The sequence below is a fragment of the Canis aureus genome, chromosome 34 (assembly GCF_053574225.1).
Source record: "Canis aureus isolate CA01 chromosome 34, VMU_Caureus_v.1.0, whole genome shotgun sequence".
In the NCBI taxonomy this organism is placed as follows: domain Eukaryota; kingdom Metazoa; phylum Chordata; class Mammalia; order Carnivora; family Canidae; genus Canis; species Canis aureus.
The window spans coordinates 14,579,882-14,606,552 of record NC_135644.1 but is presented as its reverse complement, the minus strand read 5'-3'; the positions used below and the strand labels follow the sequence as shown (position 1 = coordinate 14,606,552).

At 38.7% G+C, this 26,671-nt stretch overlaps 1 protein-coding gene across 4 annotated transcripts in view; it reads right to left on the bottom strand.

Annotated features, from left to right (window-relative positions):
- The window catches only part of SLC25A12 (solute carrier family 25 member 12), a 204,614-nt gene that overhangs the window by 78,722 nt on the left and 99,221 nt on the right, over window positions 1-26,671 (bottom strand). For 2 of the 4 annotated variants that reach the window (XM_077883677.1, XM_077883676.1), the window contains exons 2-3: window positions 22,838-22,891; window positions 2,946-3,088 (exon numbers count right to left, since the gene is read on the bottom strand). In XM_077883677.1, coding sequence (XP_077739803.1) covers window positions 2,946-3,088; window positions 22,838-22,891 — 197 coding nt within the window. Of the gene's footprint in view, window positions 1-2,945; window positions 3,089-22,837; window positions 22,892-23,712; window positions 23,777-23,846; window positions 23,953-26,671 lie in introns of those variants that run through there. The other 2 variants (XM_077883678.1, XM_077883679.1) reach the window with 2 other exon arrangements.

The window sequence follows — 26,671 nt, the reverse complement described above, 5'->3', positions numbered from 1 at the left end:
CACTGCTCTGGGTAAAGGAGTGGAAAACAGAAAATAGGGGAAAAAGAGAAGTTTTTAAAAGATGATTATAAGAAGGAAAATGGACTAAAAATTAAGAGTATTTTCTGTTATTGGGCAAATCAATCAACCTCTCTGGGTCCATTTTCCTTAAATGTTAAGTGAGCAAGGGTTGGCTACTCAGAATAATTTAATGATATCAAAGTTTTTGATTCTCTTGAATTACAAGTATTAAAGAAACATTAATAAGGATACTTAAACTTTTTTGAATTCACAGACCCCCCCTTCTTAAAGGCATTTTTCTCCTCAGAAAAATGAAAATACAAATTCACTCATTTTGCATTATATTCCAGCAAGTTCAGGAACCCCTGAAGACAAGCCATTGAATAGGAGGTTAAGAATTGCTGTGTTTCGGGATGCCTGGGTGGCTCCGTTGGTTAAGCATCCAACTCTTGATTTTGGCTCTGGTCGTGATCTCAGGCTTATGAGATCAAGCCCCACATGGGGCTCTGTGCCAGGCATGGAGCCTGCTTAAGAGCCTCTCTCTCTCCCTTTCTTTTGCCCCTCCTCCCTCTAAAAAAATTTGCTGTATTTCTAGAAAATTCCATCTTCCTCTCCTTTTAGAAATAACCTATATGTTTCATAAATTCATTTATAATTTTTATGCTTTAACTCTTTGAATCAGATTTCCTATCCAATCCCAATCTGACTCATTCCAAAGAGATGAAAAAAGGAAGTTTAAGGAGTTTTTAAAAATCTGAAATAGAAAATATTTACCTTTTGGGGGGGAAGAGGAAAAAAAGATTTATTTTTTACAAAGAGAAACAGGTTTATTTGTAGGTGAACATTATCAAATTACTAGATAGTTCACTAGCCAAATCCATCTTTGATCTACTCTGGCAACTTAAACCCTTGATTCCATTTAACCACATTAACAATGCAACTGAGTTTGGGAGAATCACATGAAGCTTCAAAAAAAATACATGTACTGAGATGGACCAGATATGGGTACTCTGAAAGCAGGCCTCAGGCCAAATTAATGACAATAAATACTCTTATAGTTTCTAAAAGATCTAAGTGTATATGTTACCTTAAATAATTTTGAAGAATGAATTCTGATTTAAAAAAGAATTAATTTTCATATATATTACTGTCTAATCACTATTGAAAATCCAATGACTAAATGGTCCATAGTACCTTATCAGCTGATTTGACTTTCTAATTTTTTTATTTTTTAAAGGAATCTCTACACCCAACGTGGGGCTCAAACTCATAACCTCTTCCAACTGAGCCAGCCAGGAGCCCCTGATCTGACTTTTTTAGAGACCCATCACAAAATGTTTCCAAGCTCTACAATATCTACCATTATAAATTATATAAAATCTTTATCTAAGATATAAAATACTCATAGTAGATTTTATGCATTATACTAGATTCTCTGGGAAAATACGAATGAATACAATACTAACCCTGGATTCAAAGAACTTAGATACCAACATTTCTACTTTAACTACCACAATTGTCTCCTAAATGGATTTCACTGCATGCAAGTCTTGCCCTACTCCAACCTACCATTTTTCTAAAATCTGATCATATCTGCGGTAATGGAAATAACTTTTAGCAGCTCCACATTGCCTAGTTTTTCACACAACTACCTCTACAAATAGGAGAAAGAACATGGGCCTTTGAAGGCCTAAGGATGTAGCTTGGAACTCAACAAAGCATGACAAAATTCTCTTTATAATTCACAAAAATAATCCATTTGCTCTATAATGCACTCATATTTAATTTTAATATAAAAATGGTGTGTTTTTCCCCTCAGTAAACTGACACTCTAGTATGATGCACCTCGCTATTTCTGTGACTGAACACACCCATACACTGCCAGGCTAAAAATACCTCCAAGACTAAGTCACGAACCTACAGGATACAGTCAAAGCTTAGCACACAAGGTTCCCAGCTCCACTCCAATCACAACTCCAACAGCAACAAAGCCACACCATAGCCCCAGGAAGGTACATGTAACACAACTTCCCCAATGTCACTCCCCAAACACACACACACACACACACACACACACACACAGAAGCATATAGGCACACACATGCACACTACCCTTGATGTTTCATACCATTGCTATTCCCTTTCCTGGAATTCTCCTACTTATCTCCTACCAGCAACTTCTTGTTCATCTTGCCAGATTTCACTCCATAATCACCTCTTCTATCATGCTGTCCTGACCACCCAAAACAGGGTTAACCATACTTTTGTGAGTGTCCTTTGTATCTTTCATATGATTCTATTATAACACTTTATTCCCAAAGTATCATTTTGTTTACTCATCCTCTTTCTCATTAGGCCATGAGTTAAGGCCAGGAACCCCTTTTATTTGTGCTTGTATTACTAAGGCCCAACAGTGCCTGGCTAATGGCGGTTGTTTAATAAATGTTTGTCAAATAAATGAGTAGACAGATAAATGAATAAATGCCACTCTCTAAATTCTTCCCTGATTTATTCTTCTTCCTAGCACTTATAGCCTAACATGCTATAGTTTACTTTTAAATTTGTATACTGCTTTTGCACTTAGCAGTTTATTCACTGATGTAATGCTAGGCCTTAGAACATTGCCTAAAACATAGTAGGTACCCAATATTTGTTGTATGAGTGAAAAAAATACACTTAGTTATCTGAAAACCATTCTGTTCAAATTATTCAATATAACATATGGCTTTTTACACGTAGTTTTCTTTCCAAAGAGAAAGAAAGGGAGGTTAGTTATGCCAAATCCTTGATAATGGCAGCAAGTTACATTTTTTATAAACTTCTAAGAAAAGGTACGGTTAACTAATATTAAAATGCCAGATGGTCATAGGTAAACTTAGGGCTTACTATTTTTTAGTAAGACACTGCAGAATATTCACACTCAAAAAATGTATAAAGGTTCTTACCCATCCTTGGTTTGATCGGCTACTCCTGCCAAGAGCTGCACTATCTTCGGATTGCTGTTTGGATCATTGTACAGTCCAAGATAGCGCTGGACAAAGTCTTCTGGGGTCATGTAATGTTCTCCATCAACCTCAGTACTGGCATACTAAAAAATGAATAACATATACTTAAAAATTAAAATTATTCAACATCATCCTGTAGCCAAAAGTATTTTGTGAAAAGATAAATTAAAGACCAGTATCAAAATTCAAATAAAGATAATAAATGTAGGACTTTTCTCTGGATAGTGAAAAACACTCAGAACCTGACTGAAGAACATCAGCCAAGTGCTGATACGTGCGACAACGTGCACAAACCTTGAAGACATTGCAAGTTAAAGAAGCCAAACACAAAAGGCCACAGAAGGTATAACCTCTTTTATATGAAATGTCCACAGTGACAGAAAGCAGAAGCATAGTTGCTAAGAACTGAGAAGAGGGGAAAAATGGGAGTAACTACTTTAACATAGGTGAGGTTTTTCTTGGGAGCAATGAAAATGTCCTGGCAATGGCCACACAACATTGTAACTATACTAAAGAACACAGCACTGTAAACTTTCAAATGGTTAAAATGGTGAATTTTGTTACTTGACTTTTATCTTAATGAAACATATAATACATTAAGAGAAGAAATATGAGAAAGATGAAGAAAGGTGAAAGGGCAGCTGAGTTAACCAAGACCTGAGAATGAGAAGCTGACACCTGTAGACTCCCAGGAGCTTCCCACCTACAAGAGCACAGGGCAGGAGATGACACAACACATGAGACTGCCAAATCTCAGAAAGTGAAACAAATGAGAAAAAGCATGACAAACAAGACCTTCCACCATAGGTATTTGTTCTACATTCCAGTAGCTGGAAAAAAGAAACAAAAATATTCTGTTTTTATGTCAATGTTTACAAAGAAAATAATAATACCTGCCTATCAAATATAAGCCTCATTATTTTAAGGGTTTTATGTACTATGGCATGATCAAAGATGAACAACCAAAGCTCTCCTCTTTGGGTTGCAGCTGATTTAGTCAACTATCAAAGTAGTAACATCAGAAAATTTCCCAGAATTGAAGAATACAAGGGTTCACTAAGTGCTAACCATAATATACTAAAACAAACAAAACAAAAACCCACACCAGGACTTGGCCCATCAAAAAATGACAGAACGTCAGAAGAAAGAGAAAATCCTAAAAGTTTTTAGAGAGGAAAAAAATGGTCACCTACAAAGCATCAAGCCTTTCTCAACAGAAACACTGAAAGCTTGAAAACAATGGAGTAAGACCTTGAAAATTCTAAACTAAATTATTTCCAGCCTAGAATTCTAAACTGAGGCAACTTTCAATCAGTTGTAAGGGTAGATTAAAACTACTCTGAGGGGTATCTGGGTGGCTCACTTGATTGGGTCACCAACTCTTGGTTTCGATTCAGGTCATGGTCTCAAGGTCATGGGATTGAGTACCTTGGCTAGATGGGTGCTCAGCAGGGAGTCTGCTTGCAATTCTCTCTCTCCTCCTCTGCCCCTCCCCCTGCCTGTGCACACGCACTCTCTCTCTAAAATGGATAAATCTGGGGCACCTGGGTGGCTCAGGTCATGATCCAGGGTCCTGGGATCAAGTCCCACATTGGGCTCCCTGCTAAGGGAGCTTCTTCTCCCTGTACCCTTCCCACCTGGCTGTGCTCTCTCTCTCTCTCTTTCTCAAATAAATAAAATCTCTAAAACAAAACAAAACTCAAATAATAAAATGGATAAATCTTTAAAAAATAATAAAAAAATAAAAGTACTTTGAGATACCCATGTTCTCAATACTTTTCCCCATCATGTACCTTCTCAGGAAGCTACAGGAGAATTTGCTCCATTAAAAAGAGGGCATGAGGGATCCCTGGGTGGCGCAGCGGTTTGGCGCCTGCCTTTGGCCCAGGGCGCGATCCTGGAGATCCGGGATCGAATCCCACGTCAGGCTCCCGGTACATGGAGCCTGCTTCTCCCTCTGCCTGTGTCTCTGCCTCTCTCTCTCTCTCTCTGTGACTATCATAAATAAAAAAAAAAAAAAAAGAGGGCATGAGGGGCACCTGGGTGGCTCAGTGGTTGAGTGTCTGCCTTTGGCTCAGGTTGTGATCCTGGGGTCCTGGGATCGAGTCCCACATTGGGCTCCCAGTGGGGAGCCTGCTTCTCCCTCTGCCTATGCCTCAGCCTCTCTCTGTGTCTCTCATGAATAAAAAATAAAACCTTTAAAAAGGGGGGGGGGGGCATGAACCAAGTAAATGAAAAATTAGGTAATTTTTAGCTCTATGAGAAAGTAAATTATGAAATAATTTTTTTGTTGTACAAAAATAATACGTGACTTGACTCAAACAGTATTTATAGTCATAATAAATATCAGATATTAATTTAATAACAATTATAAACATACTGAGAGGAATGAAGGGAGAAGGACAAGGAAGTAGTATAAGGAAGTACTCAACTATCAAAGGAAGTTAATAATGTCTAGAAATAGCAGTACAGAAATATGAAAGAAAGTACCAAAATAAATAGCTAAGAGTTAGAAATGGTTGCTTCTGGGAAACAAGACAGGGATGGGAAGGATCAAAGCAAAGGACTATTGGTTTGTTTTTTGGTTAAGCATTTCAAATGGTCTCATTTGTGAATCTGACTAAACCAAGCAACCAGCTCTTTCAACAAAGAGGGAATTAAATAAAAAATGTTTCCTTTGTCATATTCTAAAACACACCACAGAGGCTATCACAGCCAATGCTATATTAGCCTGTGCAAGAAGTAGCCTAAGGTAAACCTATTTCTCCTAGCTTGGACTACCAAATGCACCTAACAAATATCACCCCCCAAAAAAGGTCATATTCTCTCTACATGCTATAAAAATCATTCCTGAAACGGTCCTAAGTTTTAGGTCCTGGCTCCACCAGTAGTAACTCACTGAGTCCTTCAACAATTCCGTTCTCCTCCCAGGCTTCTAGATATATTGCACATCTACAAAATGAAGACTAAATAATCTTTGACATTACAAAACAGTAAGTTTGTTAACATAGAAGAAGAAATAAACTATATGGTATTAATACTAATACCATGTGGATTCTACTAATTCCTGTCAACTACTTTTGTTTTTTGTTCTTCAGTGTTCTTTAAAATCTGACATGTTTTACCAAAATCAGAAAACTACAGAGTTAAGAACAGGCAGGAGGAGGGGGAAAGGCATAATGTCAGAAGACTACTGCAACTGGAAAGAGGAATCAACCCAAGGAAGTCTAAAAATAGAATTTGAAGACACTGACAAGTCAACAATTCACTAGACTATGAGAGCCAAGCAGTGGTATCGGAAATGTACTATGGGATCCAAAAAGGAGTGTTCATTCCACGGACAGGTGAAATGGGCTGCATAGGAAGGAGACAGTAACATTTAGAATAGGCCTTGAAGGTAAAATTCTATTTTAATTGCAAACAGACAAAAAGGATCTTTCAGTCTAAAAAAAAAAAAAAAATGTGAACACATATAGAAATTCAAAAATACATTTTTTTTCTTTTTTTTTGGGGGGTAGAGAAATGGCAATGAAGAGAGGATATATAAAGATGATAGTAGAAGGCGAAACTGAAAAGGCAGCTTGAGACAAGATGATGGAAGGATTTGAATGCTAAATTGAATAGTCGGAACTCCATTCTGTGGGCCATGGGAGGCCACTAAAAGTTTCAAAGGAGGACAGAGATGTGATCTAACCTGTGCTCTCTCTTGTAGCAATATAAAAGATGGTTTGGAGAAGACAGAAACTGACTGGGGGGAGAGAGATCAAGTATCCCCTACTGAAGTTGGGAGTGCAAATGAAAAAAAAAAAAATGGGTATTTTCATGCCTTGCTAATTTTTTTTAAAAAATGAATTCAAAAGGTACAAAAGGGTATACACAGAAGAATTTCTAACCCCTCTGTCCCCAGTCACTCAATATTCCACTCCAGGGACGCCTGGGTGGCTCAGCGGTTGAGCGCCTGCCTTTGGCCCAGGGCATGATCCTGGAGTCCTGGGGTCGAGTCCTACATCGGGCTCCCTGCATGGAGCCTGCTTCCCTCTCTGCCTATGCCTCTGCCTCTCTCTCTCTCTGGATCTCTCATGAATAAACAAATAAAATCTTAAAAAAAAAAAAAATACTCCACTCCAGAGGCAATTTCTTATACATGCTTCCAGATGTTTTATGCATAAATGATTAATATAGGGACACCTGGGTGGCTCAGTGGTTGAGCGTCTGCCTTCGGCTCAGGGCATGATCCTGGAGTCCTGGGATCGAGTCCCACATTGGGCTTCCCTGCATGGAGCCTGCTTCTCCTCTGCCTGTGTCTCTGCCTTTCTCTCTGTGTTTCTCATCAATAAATACATAAAATCTTTAAAAATAAATAAATGATTATATATAGGAGACACATGCATATACATGCTAATGTATATACACACAAATATGCAAGAATATTCTAACCCATTTCCTTTTTTTTTTTTTTTTTTTTTTTTTAGATTTTATTTATTTATTCATGAGAGACACAGAGAGAGAGAGAGAGAGAGAGGCAGAGACACAGGCAGAGGGAGAAGCAGGCTCCATGCAGGGAGCCTGACATGGAACTCGATCCCTGGCCTCCAGGATCAGGCCCTGGGCTGAAGGCAGTGTTAAACCGCTGAGCCACCCGGGAGCCCCCTAACCCATTTCTTTTTATACAAATGATAACTATTAATACTGTTCTGTACATCTTGCTTTTTTCAAATTCAGTCATTTTGGAAAATGATTCAGCAAGATACATACACACAACATGTCATATATAAAGAACTATAAGAATGCTCACATCCTTTGACAAGGAATCTTGGGTCTGACTCCTATAAAATTTTTTTAAAAAGGAGGAACCAAACACAAGATGCAAAATAAAAAAATAACTAGAGATAGGTTATGGAGATCTTTGTTCTCTTTACAACTATTTGAGTGCTGCTTGCTTTCCTTAATCAGATGTCAGTTCTCAAAAAAGAGAATATGAGAACCCCTAAGAGGTAGTATTAACAAAATGTGGCAACTGATTCTCCATTTCTTTTTGCCACAAGTGTCTAACATCTTATAGTAATATCTGAATTTGACTACCAGGCTACACATAAAAAACACACACAAAGTATACTGTACTTACAGAATCACCAGGAATTCACAACATTTTTTACTTTATTACGAAACAGAGCAGCCTTAGCACAAACCAAGGACACAGGAGCCAACAAGGAAAACAAATGCTTTTGTTGACAAGTCCTGGAACAGGCTTTGCCAGTATCTGGGGTTATAAATGATGCCAGAGAATCACTTACCCTGAGGTATTTTGCTAGTGTTTTCCCCAACTCTCTTACTCTATTTTAACTTGATTTGAACTGAAAGATAAAGTGTATAGCTCACAGGGGAAAAAAAAAAAAAACAAGTCTTCTCATCCATAAGGAGTCGGTACTTGACTTTTACAGGAGACAGTTAACTAATTAACTCATTAAATTAGAGACAATTACTTGGCAATGTCAGTGAGTCTGTTTGCCTGAACAGACAGAAGAGGGAGTACAGAACTGAAACTAGAATCTACCCACAGTCAGTCAAGACACTAAAACATTTTAGGTATTATGTTAACAAAGAAAAGCAGGTACTTTAAAAATGCGTGATATATTTAAACCAAAAGTATATCTTAAAATACTTTTAAAATAAGAATGACTCGTTTATTTTAAACTTCATTACTTTCAATGCTTATTTTAATTGACTGGATAATAAATGTTTTAAACAAAGTAAACATGGCCTTGAGTAACACAGAGGGCTAGAAATGAGAAAAGGTTAAGTGGCCACCTTCTCTTTCTACTAACCAAATGACTTGTATATTTATACTAAAAACAATAAAAAGCTATTTAAAAGAAAGTTTTGAAAAAAAATGAAAGTTTTGGGTCTCCCATGCTAACAGTTATGCCTAAAATTTAATATATCAACCAACTGACTAGTTTTACAATATCATTTCCATATCATTCCTGTCATTTCAAAGAGTGAACCAAAATTACTTTGAATGAAATTAACCAAATATTACATCCATACTCCAAATAACTTTAGAGTTAATCATTTGCCATTTCAAAGACGTCTCTTAAGCAGTTGTAAATCCTCTTGGGCAGGAAGTCAAGGACACATGAAAGACATTGACAAGAAGTAGCTGACAGTATCCAAACAAAAATAGGTGATTTATTTTCTTGATTAAACTTTTTCCAAATCCAACTCAAGCATTTGAATGTAAAAGTGCACATAGTTTTGACATTTCCAGAAAAATTTAAATTTATATTTAGTGGACATGTGCTTGAAAGTCTTGACATTCTGAAGCTTGAGAAATAAAATGGATCTTAATGAAAGATTAGAATCTTCATTTATTATTGCTGATAAAAGATAACAGTGTTTAAAAAAAAAAAAGACAACAGTGTTAGGGCAGCCCGGGTGGCTCAGCGGTCTAGCGTGCCATCGGCCCAGGGTGTGATCCTGGAGAGCGGGGATCTAGTCACACGTCGGGCTCCCTGCATGGAGCCTGCTTCTCCCTCCACCTGTGTCTCTGCCTCTCTCTCTCTCTGTGTGTCTCTCATGAATAAATTAAAAAAAAAATCTTAAAAAAAAATGACAGTGTTTCATTTATAAATATACGTACTTATACTATTGTACTTACACTGAACTATACCTCTAGCTCCAAATGAGGTCATGTTGTCTAGAAATATTTTGCCTACCAAGTCAACATATCAAGGTCTCACTTGACTGGATAAATTAAACGCTAGTAACTCCTTTACAATTTACTATTTTTAACCTATATTACAGGTTAACTGTAAAGCAGATTTTACGAAAAGTTTTCATGCAATCCCAAATTTCTATTGAGTAAGGAGTAAAGAAGGTTAACTTAAAATTCAATGACATGAATGAGTAAAAAATGCAAATAGTCTAAATGATACAAATTACCTGTTTAAATCATTTAAGTCCAAAGACAAATACATCCTCTGATATTTTATATGTCTAAAAGATTTTCCAGAGATTATAAAGTCTGATCTATTATAACTAGAAAGCTGGTTACTTTTTAAAAAGTATACAGTGTATCAGGATGCCTGGGTGAGTCAGTGGTTGAGCATCTGTCTTGTGATCCCAGAGTGCTGGGATCGAGTCCTACACTGGGCTCTCTGCATGGAGCCTGCTTTTCCCTCTGCCTATGTCTCTGCCATTCTCTGTCTCTCATGAATAAAGAGATAAAATATTAAAAAAAAAAAAAAGGAACTATACAGTGTATCAAGATTTTAAGTATGCACACCAAAACCAAGATAATATATTTAGAAGCACTACTTTATTTTATTTATTCATGAGAGACAGAGAGAGAGAGAGGCAGAGACACAGGCAGAGGAAGAAGCAGACTCTATGCAGGGAGCCCGACGTGTGACCCGAACCCGGGTCGGGTCTCCAGGATCATGCCCTGGGCCAAAAGCGACACTAAACTGCTGAGCCACCCAGGCTACCCAGAAGCACTACTTTTTAAACCAAAAACCTGCTAATATAAAATCTTCCAGGTCATTTTGCATTAAAAAAAAAAAACATTTATTAAATACCAATTGTATGCTGGACACTATGCCTGGTACTAGGGATGCAAAGATCACAAAAACATAGTTCCTACCCTCACATAGCTCAGAGATAGTGGCATGATGGACACCGAAACCAGGGTCAGAAAAGAATTCTAGGGCAGCTGGGGTGGCTCAGCGGTTTAGCGCCGCCTTCAGCCCAGGGCCTGATCTTGGAGACCCGGGATCGAGTCCCACGTCGGGCTCCCTGTGTGGAGCCTGCTTCTCTGCCTCTCTCTCTCTCTGTTATCTCTCATGAATAAATGAATAAAATCTTAAAAAAAAAAAAAATAGAAAAGAGTTCTAAATCCCCTGTGCTGTTAACTGGTTGCAATTTCTTGAATGAAACACAGCTTCTCTGAGCCTCTTCTCTAATAAGACGGTAAAGAAAGATAGCTGTCTTGATGCAAGGGAAAAAATGAGATCTTGAACACCAAAGTACTTACAAATTATAAAACTAATGCATATTGAGATACTGTAGTTCTTCTAAAATGCTTAGAAACATGGAAAAGCATAGGGTCCCAATTTCCCTCCTTGCTTAAATGTTCTACTTTTGCCCAAGCATGAAGGAGTTATTGTTCTAACTCTTCATCTTCCTCCAAACCAAGGTTTCCTTGGGGTTGGCTTCCACCCCCAAAGCCATATTTTGGTTTACCAAATCGGTCCTAACTGGCCTAGCCAGCTTCACCTCTGCTTATCTAACACGTGGCTGTAATATGAGTCAAAACACACTGTTGCTCCATGACTTTATTCCAACTGAGATGAACTGACATTTTCAGATCTTAACCATCCTTTTAATTTCAGTAACTCTCAAACGACAATGTCACAAAGTGGTAACTACAGATACCACATAAAGCATTTCCCATTGAGAAAAAATGAGTATGTGAACAATGGAAGAGCTAAGCATACAAAGCTAATCCTCTTGCTGTCCTTCACTTTTACTGCTCTTACTCCTAACAGAAGCCAAATTTAGTCAGGAATGTATGCCCTTTCACTACACGAGCACTCTGCATGAGGAGCAGACTGCAACAGGTCTGACATACAAATCCTGTTAACAACAGTACAATGTGGAATTCATCTCTCAAGTAATATTTTAATAAAATAACTATAACATATACTTTTTAAAATATTTTTTTCTTTTTAAAAGATTTTAATTAGTGATGCAAAATTTTTCTGATATTTACTAAAATCAACTACACATGCATTAGGAAAATGCAATTTTATACATCTAATTATAACTAGCACTTTCAGTTGCATATTTCATGTCACTAGAAACAAACCTTCTATTGATTTTACAAAAAAAGTTCTCTAAAAGTCTGCCTAACTCAACTTGTTTCCATGAAATATTATGTGCTTATTTTTCTTTTTTGCTTTAATATATGTATTTTTATTGTCCATTGTATCAAGTCCTATGGTCAGCTACTAAACAAAGCAATTCCTACCAGGGCAGTGAGATACAAGACCGTTGTTAATCACTGACATCTCAAGTAAAGCAACCATAATAAGGTAGGTCTACCAAAATAATTTTCCTCTCAAAACAGTCAAAAATCTTAGAAATAAAATAATGACCCCAGAGAACTCGATAACTGAAACTAGAATGCTTCTCAGGGCAGATTAAGTTGAATAATTAATTTGCATTGTTCTTAAAATAAATACTTCAATCTCTTGGTCTAAGTAACCATGGGAACATACAAGGAGCATATATATTTATAAGCCTGGGCAAATCATGTCTTTGACAATCAAGGTGCAGCTCCTAGAGTGCAGAATTGCTGTCATGTTGGTAGGCCTTGATTAAATATCAAGATTTTTGCCACAGAGAAAAAGGACCTTTATGCTGGTAGGAAGTGGAAAATATTAAAAGATTTAAGAGAAAGATCTACCAAATGTAATGTACGAACATGGTTTAGATCCTGATTTTAATAAAGCAACTTAAAAAAAATGAAACAAACAGGAAAATTTCAATACTGAATGGAAAGCTACATTATTAAGGAATATTTTTACCTGTAATAATTGAATTGTGGTTTGATGGTTTTTTAGAGTCATCACCTTTAGAGATACTAGAGTATTTGTGTATGCCCGGATACAATGTCTGGGAATTGCTTCAAAATAATCCAATGCAAGCACAACACAGATAAAGCAAGATTAGCTTAATAGTTGGTGAAGCTGAGTTATGGATACATGGTAATTCATTATACTATTTTCTCTAACTTTATATAGGTTTAAAATTTTCCATAATTAAGAAAGGCTTTTTAAGAGACTACAGAAGGGGCACCTGGGTGGCTCAGTGGTTGAGCATCTGCCTTCAGCTCAGGGTGTGATTCCCCAGGTCTTAGGATCAAGTCCCACATCAGGCTCCCCACAGGGAGCCTCCTTCTCCCTCAGCCTAGGTCTCTCTGCCTCTCTCTGTGTCTCTCATGAATAAAGAAATAAAATATTTTAAAGAAATAAATAAAAATAAAAGACTACAGAAAAACAGTGAGATGATTCTATATGTACTAAGATACCTGTATCTCCAAACAATATTAACTAAAAAAGGCAAGTTGCATTGAAATACACAGAGCAGGTCTCTTCCATTTACTGTATAACCTTGAGTAGGATTAACTCTTCTAGGGTTCAGTTTCTTCATCTATAAAATGGGAATATTAATGGTTACCACCTTGTAGAATTGTTCTGAGGATTAACTATAATGATTTGTATAAAATACTTACATTAGTGTCTGAGACATAATAGTGATTCAATAAGTAGTACAGTTTCAGAAGCCCAACCGTGGCTCTGACACTGGTTTCAGTGAATGATGCTTCAGAAACTTCAGTAATGTTAAGTAAAAGAGAGCTGGAGAGATCAGGGAGATTTTTCTTTTTAAGTTGCACAGATAAAGAATGAATTACAAGTCTCTCTTTTAGGTCTGTGTCTTGGTATTTCAGAGTCTAGAACTGGACTAGAATTCCTTCTCTGGTTCAGACTGAGCAACTGAAGGTTCCAAAGACAACTCTGTAAATATCTTCCATAGTCTCTCAAACTTAGACCATAGCTATATCCTTTTTCATAACCTACAAACTTGAGAGAAGTTACCTCTTCTGATGATATTTCCAAATGTGGGGATTTGTAAAGATCTTCAGGGGTATGTCTCAAAAAATGTCATTAGCTGATTATATGCACATAATCATATGCACATATTAATATCTTAGTCACTTTATAGATCCAGCACAGTTACCTGGGAAAGTCAAGGGATTCAGATCTTATTCAGGAAAGAAAGGTCTTCATCTCATTTTAGAAGAAAAGGAAGGGAATACAGAACTAAGCTCCATGCGGATGCCTGGGTGGCTCAGCAGTTAAGCGTCTGTCTTTGGCTCAGGGTGTGATCCCGGGGTCCTGGGATTGAGTCCCTCATCAGAGTCTCTACAAGGAGCCTGCTTCTCCCTCTGCCTATGTTTTTACCTCTCTCTGTGTGTCCCTCATGAATAAATACATAAAAATCTTAACAACAAAAAAAGAACTAAACTCCATGTATTAGGCATCATCACACATTACCTCAGCTAATCTTTATAACATCCATATGTGCTAGGTGTAGTTATCCCTTCTTAGATAAGTCTGTTTGGAGGAAACAGACTCCAAAACTAATGCAAATACCTACAGTCATACTGCAAAAAGGAATCAAATAAGGACTCAAATCCAGGTCAGACTACAAAGCCCTTGTAGGCACCAGCTACATTCTGCTGTCTCCTGTATGACAAGGAGTCACCTGAGGCCTCATTCAAGATATTCTAAGAACCCCATGGACAGGAGGAAATTAAATTAGAAGAATCACAAGCAGTCATACATAAGAAAGCACAGAAATGTATAAGAAAGTTTACATTTCAATATGATCTATTAAATATAATCTATTCAAAATGTAAATTGAATTATTCCACTTCTAAGGTGAAAGACCTTCAGTAGTTTCAACAATGCTCTTAAAAAAAAAAAAAAAAAAAAGAAAAGAAAAGAAATCCAAACTCTTTTCCATGGCCTACAAACAAGGATGTGCCTGATATGGTTCTCCTTTGGCTCATCTCTTACTGGCCATTCACTCCCTCATTTACTGACACTTCATTTTTTTTTTAATATTTATTTATTTACTTACTTATTTATTCAGAGAGAGAGAGGCAGAGACACAGGCAGAGGGAGAAGCAGGCTCCATGCAGGGAGCCCGACGTAGGACTCGATCCCAGGTCTCCAGGATCACACCCTGGGGCTGCAGGCAGTGCTAAACTGCTGCACCACTAGGGCTGCCCATTTACTGACACTTCAGGCACACTGGTCTCCTTTCTGTTTGCTGAACATACCAAGCCCTTATCCACATCTAGGCCTTTACACATCTGAGACCTCTGATCAGAATTCCCTCTACCCACCTTTTAGTCCCATCTCTTATCTCACCACCCTCTTGAAAAATGACAGCCAGGGGCACCCTGGGTGGCTCAGTGGCTTAGCACGGCCTTCAGTCCAGGGCGTGATCCTGGAGACCCAGGATCGAGTCCTGCATCAGGGTCCCTGCATGGAGCCTGCTTCTCCCTCTGCCTGTGTCTCTGCCTTTCTCTGTGTGTGTGTGTGTGTGTGTCATGAATAAAAAAATAAAACCTTTAAAAAAAATTTAAAAAGTCACATTAAAAAAAAATGACGACCATTTCCACCATTGTTTATTTCATTATTAGACTTGTCATCTTCTGCAGATTTTTTTTTTCCTCCCAAGTCTGTGGGCTTTGCTATTGTCTGTCTCACTACTACCTAGAATGTGAGATTTTACCTTCACTGAACTTCTCTATCTAAAATCTATAGATAGGGCACCTGGGTGGCACAGTCAGTTAAGTGTCTGCCTTTGGCTCAGGTCATAATCATGGGATTCTTGGATCCAGCAGCACCTCACACCTCGGGCTCCCTGCTCAGCAGGGAATCTGCTTCTCACTTTCCCCCTGCCTCCCCACCCCCCCCCCAGCTCATGCTCTCTCCCTCTCTCTCAAATAATTTTTTAAAATCTTTAAAATCTATAAATGTAGAACCCAGCACAATACCTAGCCTGGCACGTAGTAGCCAATTAAAATTATATTGATGAGTAATAGAACACAACCCGGCATTTAATACACTAATTTTCTCATGTTTTCAATTATTTTTCAATCCTTCAGTTGACTCAAGAATAAAGTCTCACCATGATGTGAGTATGCCCTCAATGCCTAACCCTTCTTTTAAAATGAAAACTCTACATAGTTTATGGCAAATACCAATATACTAAAGATAAAGGCTATCATCTTCAATGTCTATATTCTTTTTTTTAAAACTTTATTTTTAATTTTACTTATTTATTCATGAGAGACAGAGAGAGAGAAGCAGAGACACAGGCAGAGGGAGAAGCAGGCTCCATGCAGGGAGCCCGACGTGGGACTCAATCTTGAAGCCCAGGATCACGCCCTGAGCCGAAGGCAGACGCTGAGTCGATGAGCCACCCAGGAGTTCCCAATGCCTATATTCTAAAGAACTAGTGAAAACCCTTAACCAGTATAGCTAAGAAAACTATAGATCCCTTTCTGTGTATCTCATACTGGGTTTATTCAACCCAATTTAGTCTGGGAAGTCCTCTTTTAACTTCAGGTTCTGAAAAGCTAAATTCTTACTTTTTATATTCACTTGATCTAAAACCTAATACATACACATTAAGACTTTGTTTTTATTTTCCCCTAATTCTTCTATAAGCATGTATATATGCAAACATACATACAATATATATGAAGTGGCTTTTAGAAAACTGTAATTATACTATATACACTTTTTTACATCTTTCTTATCTCACTTAAAGGTACATTGGAAATCTCTCTAAATCAACTGCAATAGGCCTAACTCATCCTTTTTAGTTCTGCATAATTTTCGACAGGATGTTTATTCCATAATTTTTCTACCACTCCCCTTTGATAATATTTCTCGTTTCCTTTTTCTTTTTCTCAAGGAACAACTGAATGCTGCAACTAACAACCTTGTGCATATATATTCTTATGAGAATTTTTATTTCTCTGCGATAAATACCTCAAAAGTAGGATTGTTTGCTCAAATGGTATCTTCTTTCTATTTTAAACTATTGCCAGGTTGCTTTTCAAAGAGTCTTTGTTTCCACAAATACCTTATGAGAGTAACTTTTTCCTTCACATTGGGCCTCAGTAGATGTTATCATTTATAGTACACATTCCATGCTTTTGAAAACATAGCCCTAATTCCTATTCCAAAAAGTAGAAGCGTCTCCTGCTAAACGCCCTGCTTAATTCCCTTCTCAGCCCCAGGTTATTGCCAAAAATAAACAAATACGTAAAAAAAATACTTATTGAATAAAAGGATATTTCTATCAAAAATTAATATATTATCAAAAAAAAAAAAACCCTAAGGAAGAATCACTCTTTGCTTTACATTAGCAGCATCTTCTTCCGCTTATTCTCTAAAATAACACAGGGGAAAATGCATTTCCATAATTTTTATATGATATATGATCTTCATTGTTACACTGGTAATAATGAGAAAAAGAACAGGATGAGGTGCCTGGGTGGCTCAGTTGTTAAGCTCAGATCATGATCTCAGGGTCTTATCAGCCTCATGTCAGACTCCATGATTAGTGCAATATCTGCTTCTTTCCCTCTCCTTCTACCCCTCCCCCCGTTTGTGCTCTCTCTCTCAAATAAAGTTTTCCAAAAAAAAAAAAAAAGAGAGAGAAAAAGAACAGGATCAAAAAAGAGAAAAAACAGGATCAAAAGAACAGGATTCCACTGTAGTAAGTTTTTAGTTTAACATATATAATGATACAGTCTCAACATGTGTTGCTTTCACTGTATAATACATTGATAAATAAATAAGTCTACCAACTTAAAAAAAGACACCTTGACAAACTATTCACTTAAAACAATTTTTGATAAACTTACTTTGCCACAAAGCATAGACTAGATTAACTCCTCATTCTGAAGTTTTGTCAGGTTTATAACAAACAGCCTGTGACATGCCTGTTATCCTCACCTTACCCACCTCTTCATTACTTCTATTGTCTTCCTTTTGCTACAGTATATGATGTAGCGCAAAATGAGTCAATGATAGTATGTGGGTGAGAGAAGTAAGAGATAAATCAAGAAATGACAGTTGTAAGGGTAGAAATAATAAGATCTTAGCTTGACAACTGATTGTAAAATTATAGCACAATCTAACATATAAGAATTCATTTATTGTGTTGGCTAACTGAATTAAAAATAAATAAAATCATTCAGAAAAGTAAAAAAAAAAAATCATTTGTTGTGCTCCAATTTTATGAACTTGTAGGAGACAAGAAAAAGCAGAATCCTAATAAATATTATTTTTTTAATAGAAAATATAGCTCATAGGGCAGCCCGGGTAGCTCAGCGGTTTAGCACCGCCTTCAGTCCAGGGCATGATCCTGGAGACCGGGGATGGAGTCCCACATCGGGCTCCCTGCGTGGAACCTGCTTCTCCCTCTGCCTGTGTCTCTGCCTCTCTCTCTGTGGATCTCATGAATAAATAAATAAAATCAGAAAAGAGAAAGAAAAGAAAGAAAATATAGCTCATCAAAATTTGAGAAGCAATGAACACACACACAAAAAAATCTATTTCCCTATATGCAAAATAATACTTTACTTTTATAAAGCCCTTCTCACAAACTTGCACATGTAATTCCATTAAATATAGACAGATCTGCACTTTCAAAGAAAAATATTTTGCTGTTGACAAAAATGAGTATTTGTAAATTAGTTAATCCCACAGATCCAAGTTTTACAAAAAAGTTTTTAATTGTATTCCAAAATTCAAAATTAAATCTTCCCTGTAGTCTTTAAACAGCTCAAAGGATCCTACCAAAACCAAATTATACTAATAGCAATAATCTGTACTTTAATCTTTGACTATATCCTTTTTTTTAAAAAAAAAAAAAAAGATTTTATTTATTCATTCATGAGAGACAGAGAGAGAGGGGCAGAGAGAGCAGCAGAGAAGCAAGCTCCCTGCAGGGAGCCCGATGCGGGACTCGATCCTGAGACTTGATCCTGGGACTCAATCCTGGGACTCCAGGATCACACCCTGAGCCAATGTCAGGCACTAAACCACTGAGCCACCCAGGGATCCCTATATCCTTTGTTTTGAAACTACTTTAAACTTCCATGGGATGATTCTCCCTAGTTCTCCTCCTCCTTCCCACTTCAATTGTGAATTATCACTTATAAATCAGTCTCTTATTCCTGGTCTTATTTCTTTTATATTTAATCCCCTCACCACAAGGATTTATCCACCACCTGTACAAATCTGTCTCTCTCCAAACCTGACAGATTTGACATATTGGGACATACTTTTTTAAAGTACCAAACTTAAACTGCTCCCTCCCCCCAAAATTCCCAAAAATAGATGTCTCCTCAATTAACATCTATCCAGATTCACTACTTTTTCCTTTACTTCTGTATTTAATATCAAATTCAACAGATTCACCCCTTACAAAGTCCCTGGTATTGTCCTTCCTTTCCATTTCCCCAGCCATCAGCCACTCCGGGTCATTATCTCCCACATGTATTACTTCAACAGCCTCTTAGCTGATGTCCCTACCTCCTTCCAACCTCTCCACACTTTACCCAACGTACACAAAGAGCTGTCAGAATGTACCACTTCAATTTCCCGGCTCAGAAACCCAGAGTGCCTCCCTACTGTTTCAAATCCAAACTCACTGACCAAATGTTCTAGGAAGTTACAATGTAAAGGCGCTTTTTTTCCCCATCACCTAAGTAACCAGATTTTTTTTCCTTTAACTTAACAAACACAGCTGCCATTAGCCCCTTATATACCTCTAGCTTTCAAAAAATTACCTACCCCCCCCCCCCCCCATTTTGAGACTCCACAAGTGATTTAGTATAAGGGTCAAGAGTACAGGTTCTGCAGTTTGATTGGAATCCAGCCTCCACCACTTAAGGACTAAATGACATTAACCAAGTCACTTAACTTCATGTATTTAACAGGGACTCTAACCCTACCTCCTAAGGTTGTTATGAAAATTAATGTAGTGCCCTTAAAACACTAGGCTGGTGCCCAGCGCAGAAAGATCAATAACTGTTAGCCATTGTCATTACTGTTACAACCACTTTGATCCAGGCAAGCCAATTTGATCGTTCTACCAGAGGCTATGCATTGGACTTTATTATTCTTGACTACCTCAACCACAACCTGTTAGAGACTGAATGGGTCTGAGAAAGGAGCTAGTCACAGGTCCACTACCATTCAAGTCTTGGCTCAATCCTCTCCTTTGATTATTCAACTGGTATCTACTGCTAAACTAAATACAACTGCACACATGGCACACAGGAAACAGTCCTTATTAAATATTTGTTGATAAAATATATTAAATGCTAAAGAAATATATAGTTAGTATGTATTTTTGCTTAGTATCTTTAAAATATTAATAAATCATATACTTCTAAAATCAAACTATTTCTGAACAATTTCCTATAGCTTCAAGTAACTAGAGTTTGAAGTACTCAAGACAGGAATAAGAAAAATCTGCTATGTTACTTGTAACTGTCCTCAAAATGATTCAAATAACCATACTGTATCTTTCTAGCTAATGAAGGTAAATATCTATGATCTCTTATCTATCAATAATTCTTGGGTCAATGCTTTATTAACTAGTGCTAAATACACTGTTATGAATTCCACAATCTTTCAATATAAAAAATAAGGGCGCCATAAAAATAATGTGTAAAAAGATAATGATAAGGGGGCACCTGGTTGGCCCAGTTGGTAGAGCATGCAATTCTTGATCTCAGGGTTTTAAGTTCGAGGCCCACATGTGTAGATATTACTTAAAAATAAAAATCTTAAAAAAAAAATGATAACAATAAGATTTAAAGGTTGTCAAAATGCTAGGCATAATTCCAGCTCTCTCCTTATATTTCTATCCTCTGTCCTCCAAAAAACCAAATCCATGCAGAATCATGGATTTTTTTCCATAGGATTTTTGTTGTTGTTAAACATTTGTATTTATTTATTTGACAGAGAGAGTGCACAAGCATAAGCAAGGGGAGCAGCAGAGGGAGATGGAGAAGCAGGCTCTCCACTGAGCAGGGAGCCCTGCATGGAGCTTGATCCCAGAACCTCATGACCTGAGTGGAAGGCAGACACTTAACTGGCTGAGCCACCCAGGCACCCCTCCATAGGATTTTAAGATTTATTCGAGAAATTTTAAGATTTATTCTGTGCACATATGTGCATGCACATATGTGCACAGAATGTATGGGCAGAGGAAGAGAGAGAGAGAGGGAGAGAAACTCAAGTAGACTGCCCACAGGGTCTGGAGCCTGACATGGGGCTTGATCTTAGACCCTGCGATCAGACCTGAACGAAAACCAAGAGTCAGATGCTTAACTGACTGTGCCACCCAGGTGCCCCTCCATAGGACTCTTAAAGCTGAAAGGGGACAGCCTGGGTGGCTCAGAAGTTTAGCGCCGCCTTCAGCCCAGGGCCTGATTCTGGAAACCTGGAATCGAGTCCCAATTCAGACTCTGCATGGAGCCTGCTTCTCCCTCTGCCTATGTTTCTGCCTCTTTCTCTCTGTCATGAATAAATAAATAAAATCTTTTTAAAAAAATAAATAAATAATAAAGCTGAAAGGATCTTGGGACACCTGGGTGGCTCAACAGTTGAGCGTCTGCCTTTGGCTTATGGCGTGATCCTGGAGTCAGGGATCCAGTCCTGCATCGGGCTCTCTGCATGGAGCCTGCTTCTCCTCCCCTTCTTCCTATGTCTCTGCCTCTCTCTCTGTGTCTCTCATGAATAAATAAAATCTTTAAAAATAAATAAATAAATAAATAAATAAATAAAGCTGAAAGGATCTCAATTCCCATTTCCTGATGTTGAGTCCCACATGAGAAGATAAAGCCCAGAAAGTCCAAACAGGTAGCCTACAGGTAAAACAATCAGAGGCAAGACTGGGAACTGAACCCAGTGTTCTTGACACCTTCATTACATCATGCATCATTTCAAATGATTTCTTCCATGCCTACCTAATCTAGAAAAAAGTGACTATATCACACCAACTTCTCACAAAACCACTAAAAATAATCATATGGTATGGTTAACAGACATATTTTTCGCTATTTTCAAGAATACTTGTGAGGAATAAAAGTTTCAAGCCATTAATAGATCATTTCTATTACAACTACTTATGTTCTGGAAATGATGCTTCCTTTTATCAGATTTTATAAAATTTAAAATTCCACTTTTCACTAATTCTTTTTCATGAACTACAAATATGTATGGTCATCTATGCAGCCTCTTCCCCAACAATAGCTTAAGCAACCCAAGTCTCAGATAAAAATGTCATCTATTCCAGGCTGATCAGCATATGTTAGAATCTGTTCCTAATATAGAATCCTAGACTTTTGGAGTTGGAAGGAACCTTGGAGATCACCTCTCATTTTACAGAGGAAACAAATACCCAAGAGGGACCTGACCAAGGTCATAGTTTCTATATAAGAACCCAGGTCCAGAATAGAAAGTTTTCAAAAGATTTCAGAGAAAAACACTGTATTTAGTGGAACACCTTAGCTTGTCTCCCTTTTTATCTACTTCTTAAGTACAACTTCCTGCCTGAGAAACTTCTGAAATTTAAGAGAAGAAAGCAAAACAAAAAACTAAGCCAGCTTTGTAAGTCTACAGCCAAGTCTCTAATCTTAAAAACTTAGAAGGTGGATCCTTGCAAGAACCACAGACAGTAGCATTTTGTAACAAAACCCCAAAAGCTGATGAATGTAAGTAGAGGGAGAAAAGACACATACAAATTAACAATAACTATAATATTCCTAGCTCTGTAACAAATTACATAAATAAATGCTTATAAGGAGGAAAACTATAAACTTGCAACTTTCAAGAAAGAAATTTAATCACCATACCTAGTAATCACACACGAGCAATACATTTTGAAATATAATTTTGATCATAGTGCTTATAGGAAGCTGGAAGTTCTTTTTAGTGCTCTTTATATGCTTTAAGTCATGTTTTAAAAAAAAACAATAATTTGAGGAAAATATTTTATCAAACCTTAATAAAAAGGAAAATCTGTATTCAAACCCTAATAATTATAAACTATATTGTCTATCCATGTTTTTAAGAATAAATGAAAAAAGCTAAGGCCTGAAAAGCACTAAGTTTACATCTATTTCGTCCCTATAAAAGAACATGCTACACAAGCCAATTTACCTGTAGGAATATGTTTCTTAACTCATGAGGATCACCTCGCTTGGTTGTTTGCACCTGTAAGGAAAAAAAAAAGCCAAGTTAATACTTTACCAGAGACCAAATAATCTCTTCAGATTAGAGTTTTCAAAGCTAACAATCAATGCTCTTATCTTTTATAAGGGCATTTAGTTTAAAACAAACCCAAAGTGCTAATACTGATAACACCTGTCAAATCGGAGCTCTGCGACTACAGAGGCGAGGAAGTACAGGTGTGAAGACCTTAACACAGCAAATCTACCAGATTTCCTCCGGACTGGAAAGGGGAGGCAGGGAGGATCAGTCTCTTACATTCCCCATCCACTAGCAACACAACGGCAACCACCCACCTCCAAATCAAGAGGGCCCAGCAAGGACGGGGCAACACGAAAGTTGAAACACCCAAATTAATCGCCTGGCCTAGCAGCCTTTCTTCTCTAAGGAACGCAATCCAGAAATATAATGGTCTCCGCTCTTTCTCCACCCAACCTAAAATACGAAAGCTGCTACCACGTTTCCAAACACTCTCGACATCCTGCCACCTGCAGCACCGGTGCCAACCACCGCCCCCGGCCCCGGCCCCACCGGAGCTCCGAATTACTCAATCGCTCGCCCCCTCCCCCACTGCAATATACAGATGCCTTAGGTGGCCTCGGCTTTACGTGCCACTTCCTCCTACTCCCTTTCCGATGCCCCCCCAAGTCCGGGCTCACGCTCCCGGGCGCCTAGGGCAGGGCACAGCTCTCCCCCGCACCGGCCCGTGGTCCCCAAAAGCCCCTCCAACTCGTAGTCCCTCCTACTTCCCCTCCCCCAGCCGGGCATCCTCTCCCTCCGGTGCAAGCCCCACGCAGCTCTCCCACCCGCGAGCCGGAGCCCCAGGACGCGCTAGCTAAGAACAGGCAACGGAGGAAATGGTAAGCGGCGGGGGGCTGCAGGCAAGGTCCCCAGAACGCCTCTTATGCAATAAAGGCAGCGGCAGAGAGTTGGGAGTCACCTTGACCGCCATGCTGTGCTCGGAAGCCGGGGACGAGCGAGTGAGCGAGCGGGGCCGAGCTGTCAGGGCGCGCGCGCGCCGCCTCCCCGGCCGCGCCCGCCCCCCCCCCGCCCCGCTCGCCGGGGCCGCGCGCGTCCCTATGCAAATGAGCCCAGGGCGGGCGCCGCGCGCGTCCCTATGCAAATGAGCCCAGGGCGGGGCGGGAAGAGGGCGCGAGGCCCCGCCCGCGGGGAGCCGGACCCGGGCCCGGGCCGCGCTCGCTGCGGAGGAGCTCGCGCCTCCCACGGGGAAGCCTGGAGCGCAGGCCCCGGGATTCCGGCGCGGCGGGGCTGCCTGCAGCTGAGCCGCGGCCGGGAAAGCCCCAGGTTTCCTAAGGCCTCGTGTGGGTGTGGCTTTGAGCACCGCCTGCAGCCCAAGTCGTTTTCTCCGGAGACTTCACGGAGCGCTTGGGATCCAGACTGAGCAAGGTTTCGACGGATCAAACGGCGTGTCCCCGTTGATGATGACAATTAAATGAATTCATGACAACAAATAGCTATATTGACAATAAAAAATATGGGGGGGCATGCACTCTGGGGGGGAACCTAAGGAAATGTAACGTGATAAATACGTCCTTAGATTGGCATGAGATAAATATGCTTAACATATTTGTGACCCTTGTATTATAAAGCTTTATGGGTAGGCTCACTTCATACTCCGCCTAATCGCCCAAATCCTTTGTGCAGTGAGGTGGGGCACAAGTGCATACGGAAAATAATCCATTTGTCTTCCACGCGGCTGGTGCTGAATCCTGGCCCGACATGCTTCCTACATAAACATTGCCAGCCCTGCCTAAGTAGAAGCTCTACCTTGAACCAAAATAATGTCTCTAAAACTGAATTTGGCCATTGTGACTATATTGAACCACAGATTGATTCACTGAACATTTACTGGGCATCTATTACACGCCAGATATAGTCCAGCTTGTAAAAAAAATATATAAAAATAACATATAGTTTCCTAATCTCTAGTACCTTACAGATGGTCAATGCTTCCCTAAATCCCAATCTTAAATATATATATATATTTTTTGTTTGTTTGTTTGTGACTACAGGCATACTTTTGTATATTTAAAAAAAAAGGCTAACAAAGTAAGATTTATCTTAATCTCACTTAGCTCTGTAATCCCTCTCCACCCTCTTTCACATTTCCAATGTTGAATGTTGAGAAAAGGTTTCCCTTTTCTCCGGTCTCACTAGTCATAATATTTGTATTAAGTATCCAAGTTGATAAAAATAAGGAAAGAGGGCAGCCCGGGTGGCTCAGCGGTTTAGCGCCACCTTCGGTCCAGGGCGTGATCCTGGAGACCCGGAATCCAGTCCCATGTCCAGCTCCATACAGGGAGCCTGCTTCTGTCTCTGCCTCTCTCTCTGTCTCTCATGAGTAAATAAATAAAATGTTCAAAAAGAAAAGAAAAGAAAAGAAGAGAAAGAGAAAGAAAGAAAGAAGAAAGAAAGAAAGAAAGAAAGAAAGAAAGAAAGAAAGAAAGAAAGAAAGAGAAAGAGAGAGAAAGAAGAAAGAAACGTGGCAAATAGAAACTGATAAGGAATGCTATATTACTAGTATTATAATGAGCTTTTTTTAAAGATTTTATTTATTTATTCATTCATGAGGGACAGAGAGAGAGAAGCAAAGACAGAAGCAGGCTCCACGCAGGGATCCTGAGGTGGGACTGGATCCTAGGACTCCAGGATCAGCCCTGGGCCAAGAGCAGGCGCTAAACCGCTGAGCCACCCAGGGATCCCCCTATAATGAGTTTTCTTGCTGCAGTTGAATTAACTATTACATCTATTTATTCAGTTTGTTCAAAGTTCTTTTTTTAAGATTTATTTATTTATTTATGAGAGAGAGAGAGAGAGAGGCAGAGACACAGACAGAGGAGAAGCAGGCTCCATTGCAGGGATCCTGATGTGGGACTGGATCTTGGGACTCCAGGATCACGCTCTGGGCCAAAGACAAGCGCTAAACCGCTGAGCCACCCAGGGATTCATTCCCTCAAAGTTCTTTTAACAATGTTACTGGATTTAAGGATTTACAAATTCATAGTTTGTTCTAGCACCTTATGCCCCTGGCACTTTGCTCTCTTATTTCATGAAGTTTCTCTAAGTAGGAATCTCAAGATGTTTATTTTACATTAAGGGAAGAATGTCTATTTAGTAGGTCAAAGTTCCTCAGTTTGAATAAAAGTAGTCAAGGGAAAGGAAGACACTTAAAATAAAAGAATTATTTCCTATTGAAACATGTTGCTGACCAAATCTATATTGTTGGAATGAAAATTTACAGTCAGATTCACCACTTCCTCCCACAGAGGAAAACATCACATTTAAACAGAGCCCACCACAATAATTTCTAGGTATAAGCACCAAGCCACAATGAAAATTTTCTTGAATAAAAAATAGCTGAGGGGCGCCAGGGTCGTGCAGTCAGTTAAGCTTCTAACTCTTAGTTTCAGCTCAGGGCTAATCTCAGGGTCGTGAGATCGAATCCACCAAGTTGGCTTGAGAGTCCCTCTGCCTCTCCTGGTTAGGCTCTCTCTCTCTCAAATAAATAAATCTTTAAAAAAATAAAAAAGCCTACCTTTGAAAAAAAATATATGTATATGTATGTACATATATACATATATAATTTATATATACATGCTATATATATACACCCTAAAATATATATGTATAAAATACATAAATTTATATATATTATTAAAATACATATATATATACCTTAAAAAATAGATGATCTTTGAGCAAGTCCAAGAGCTTCACTGGTGCCAATCTAGTTGCAATGGAGAT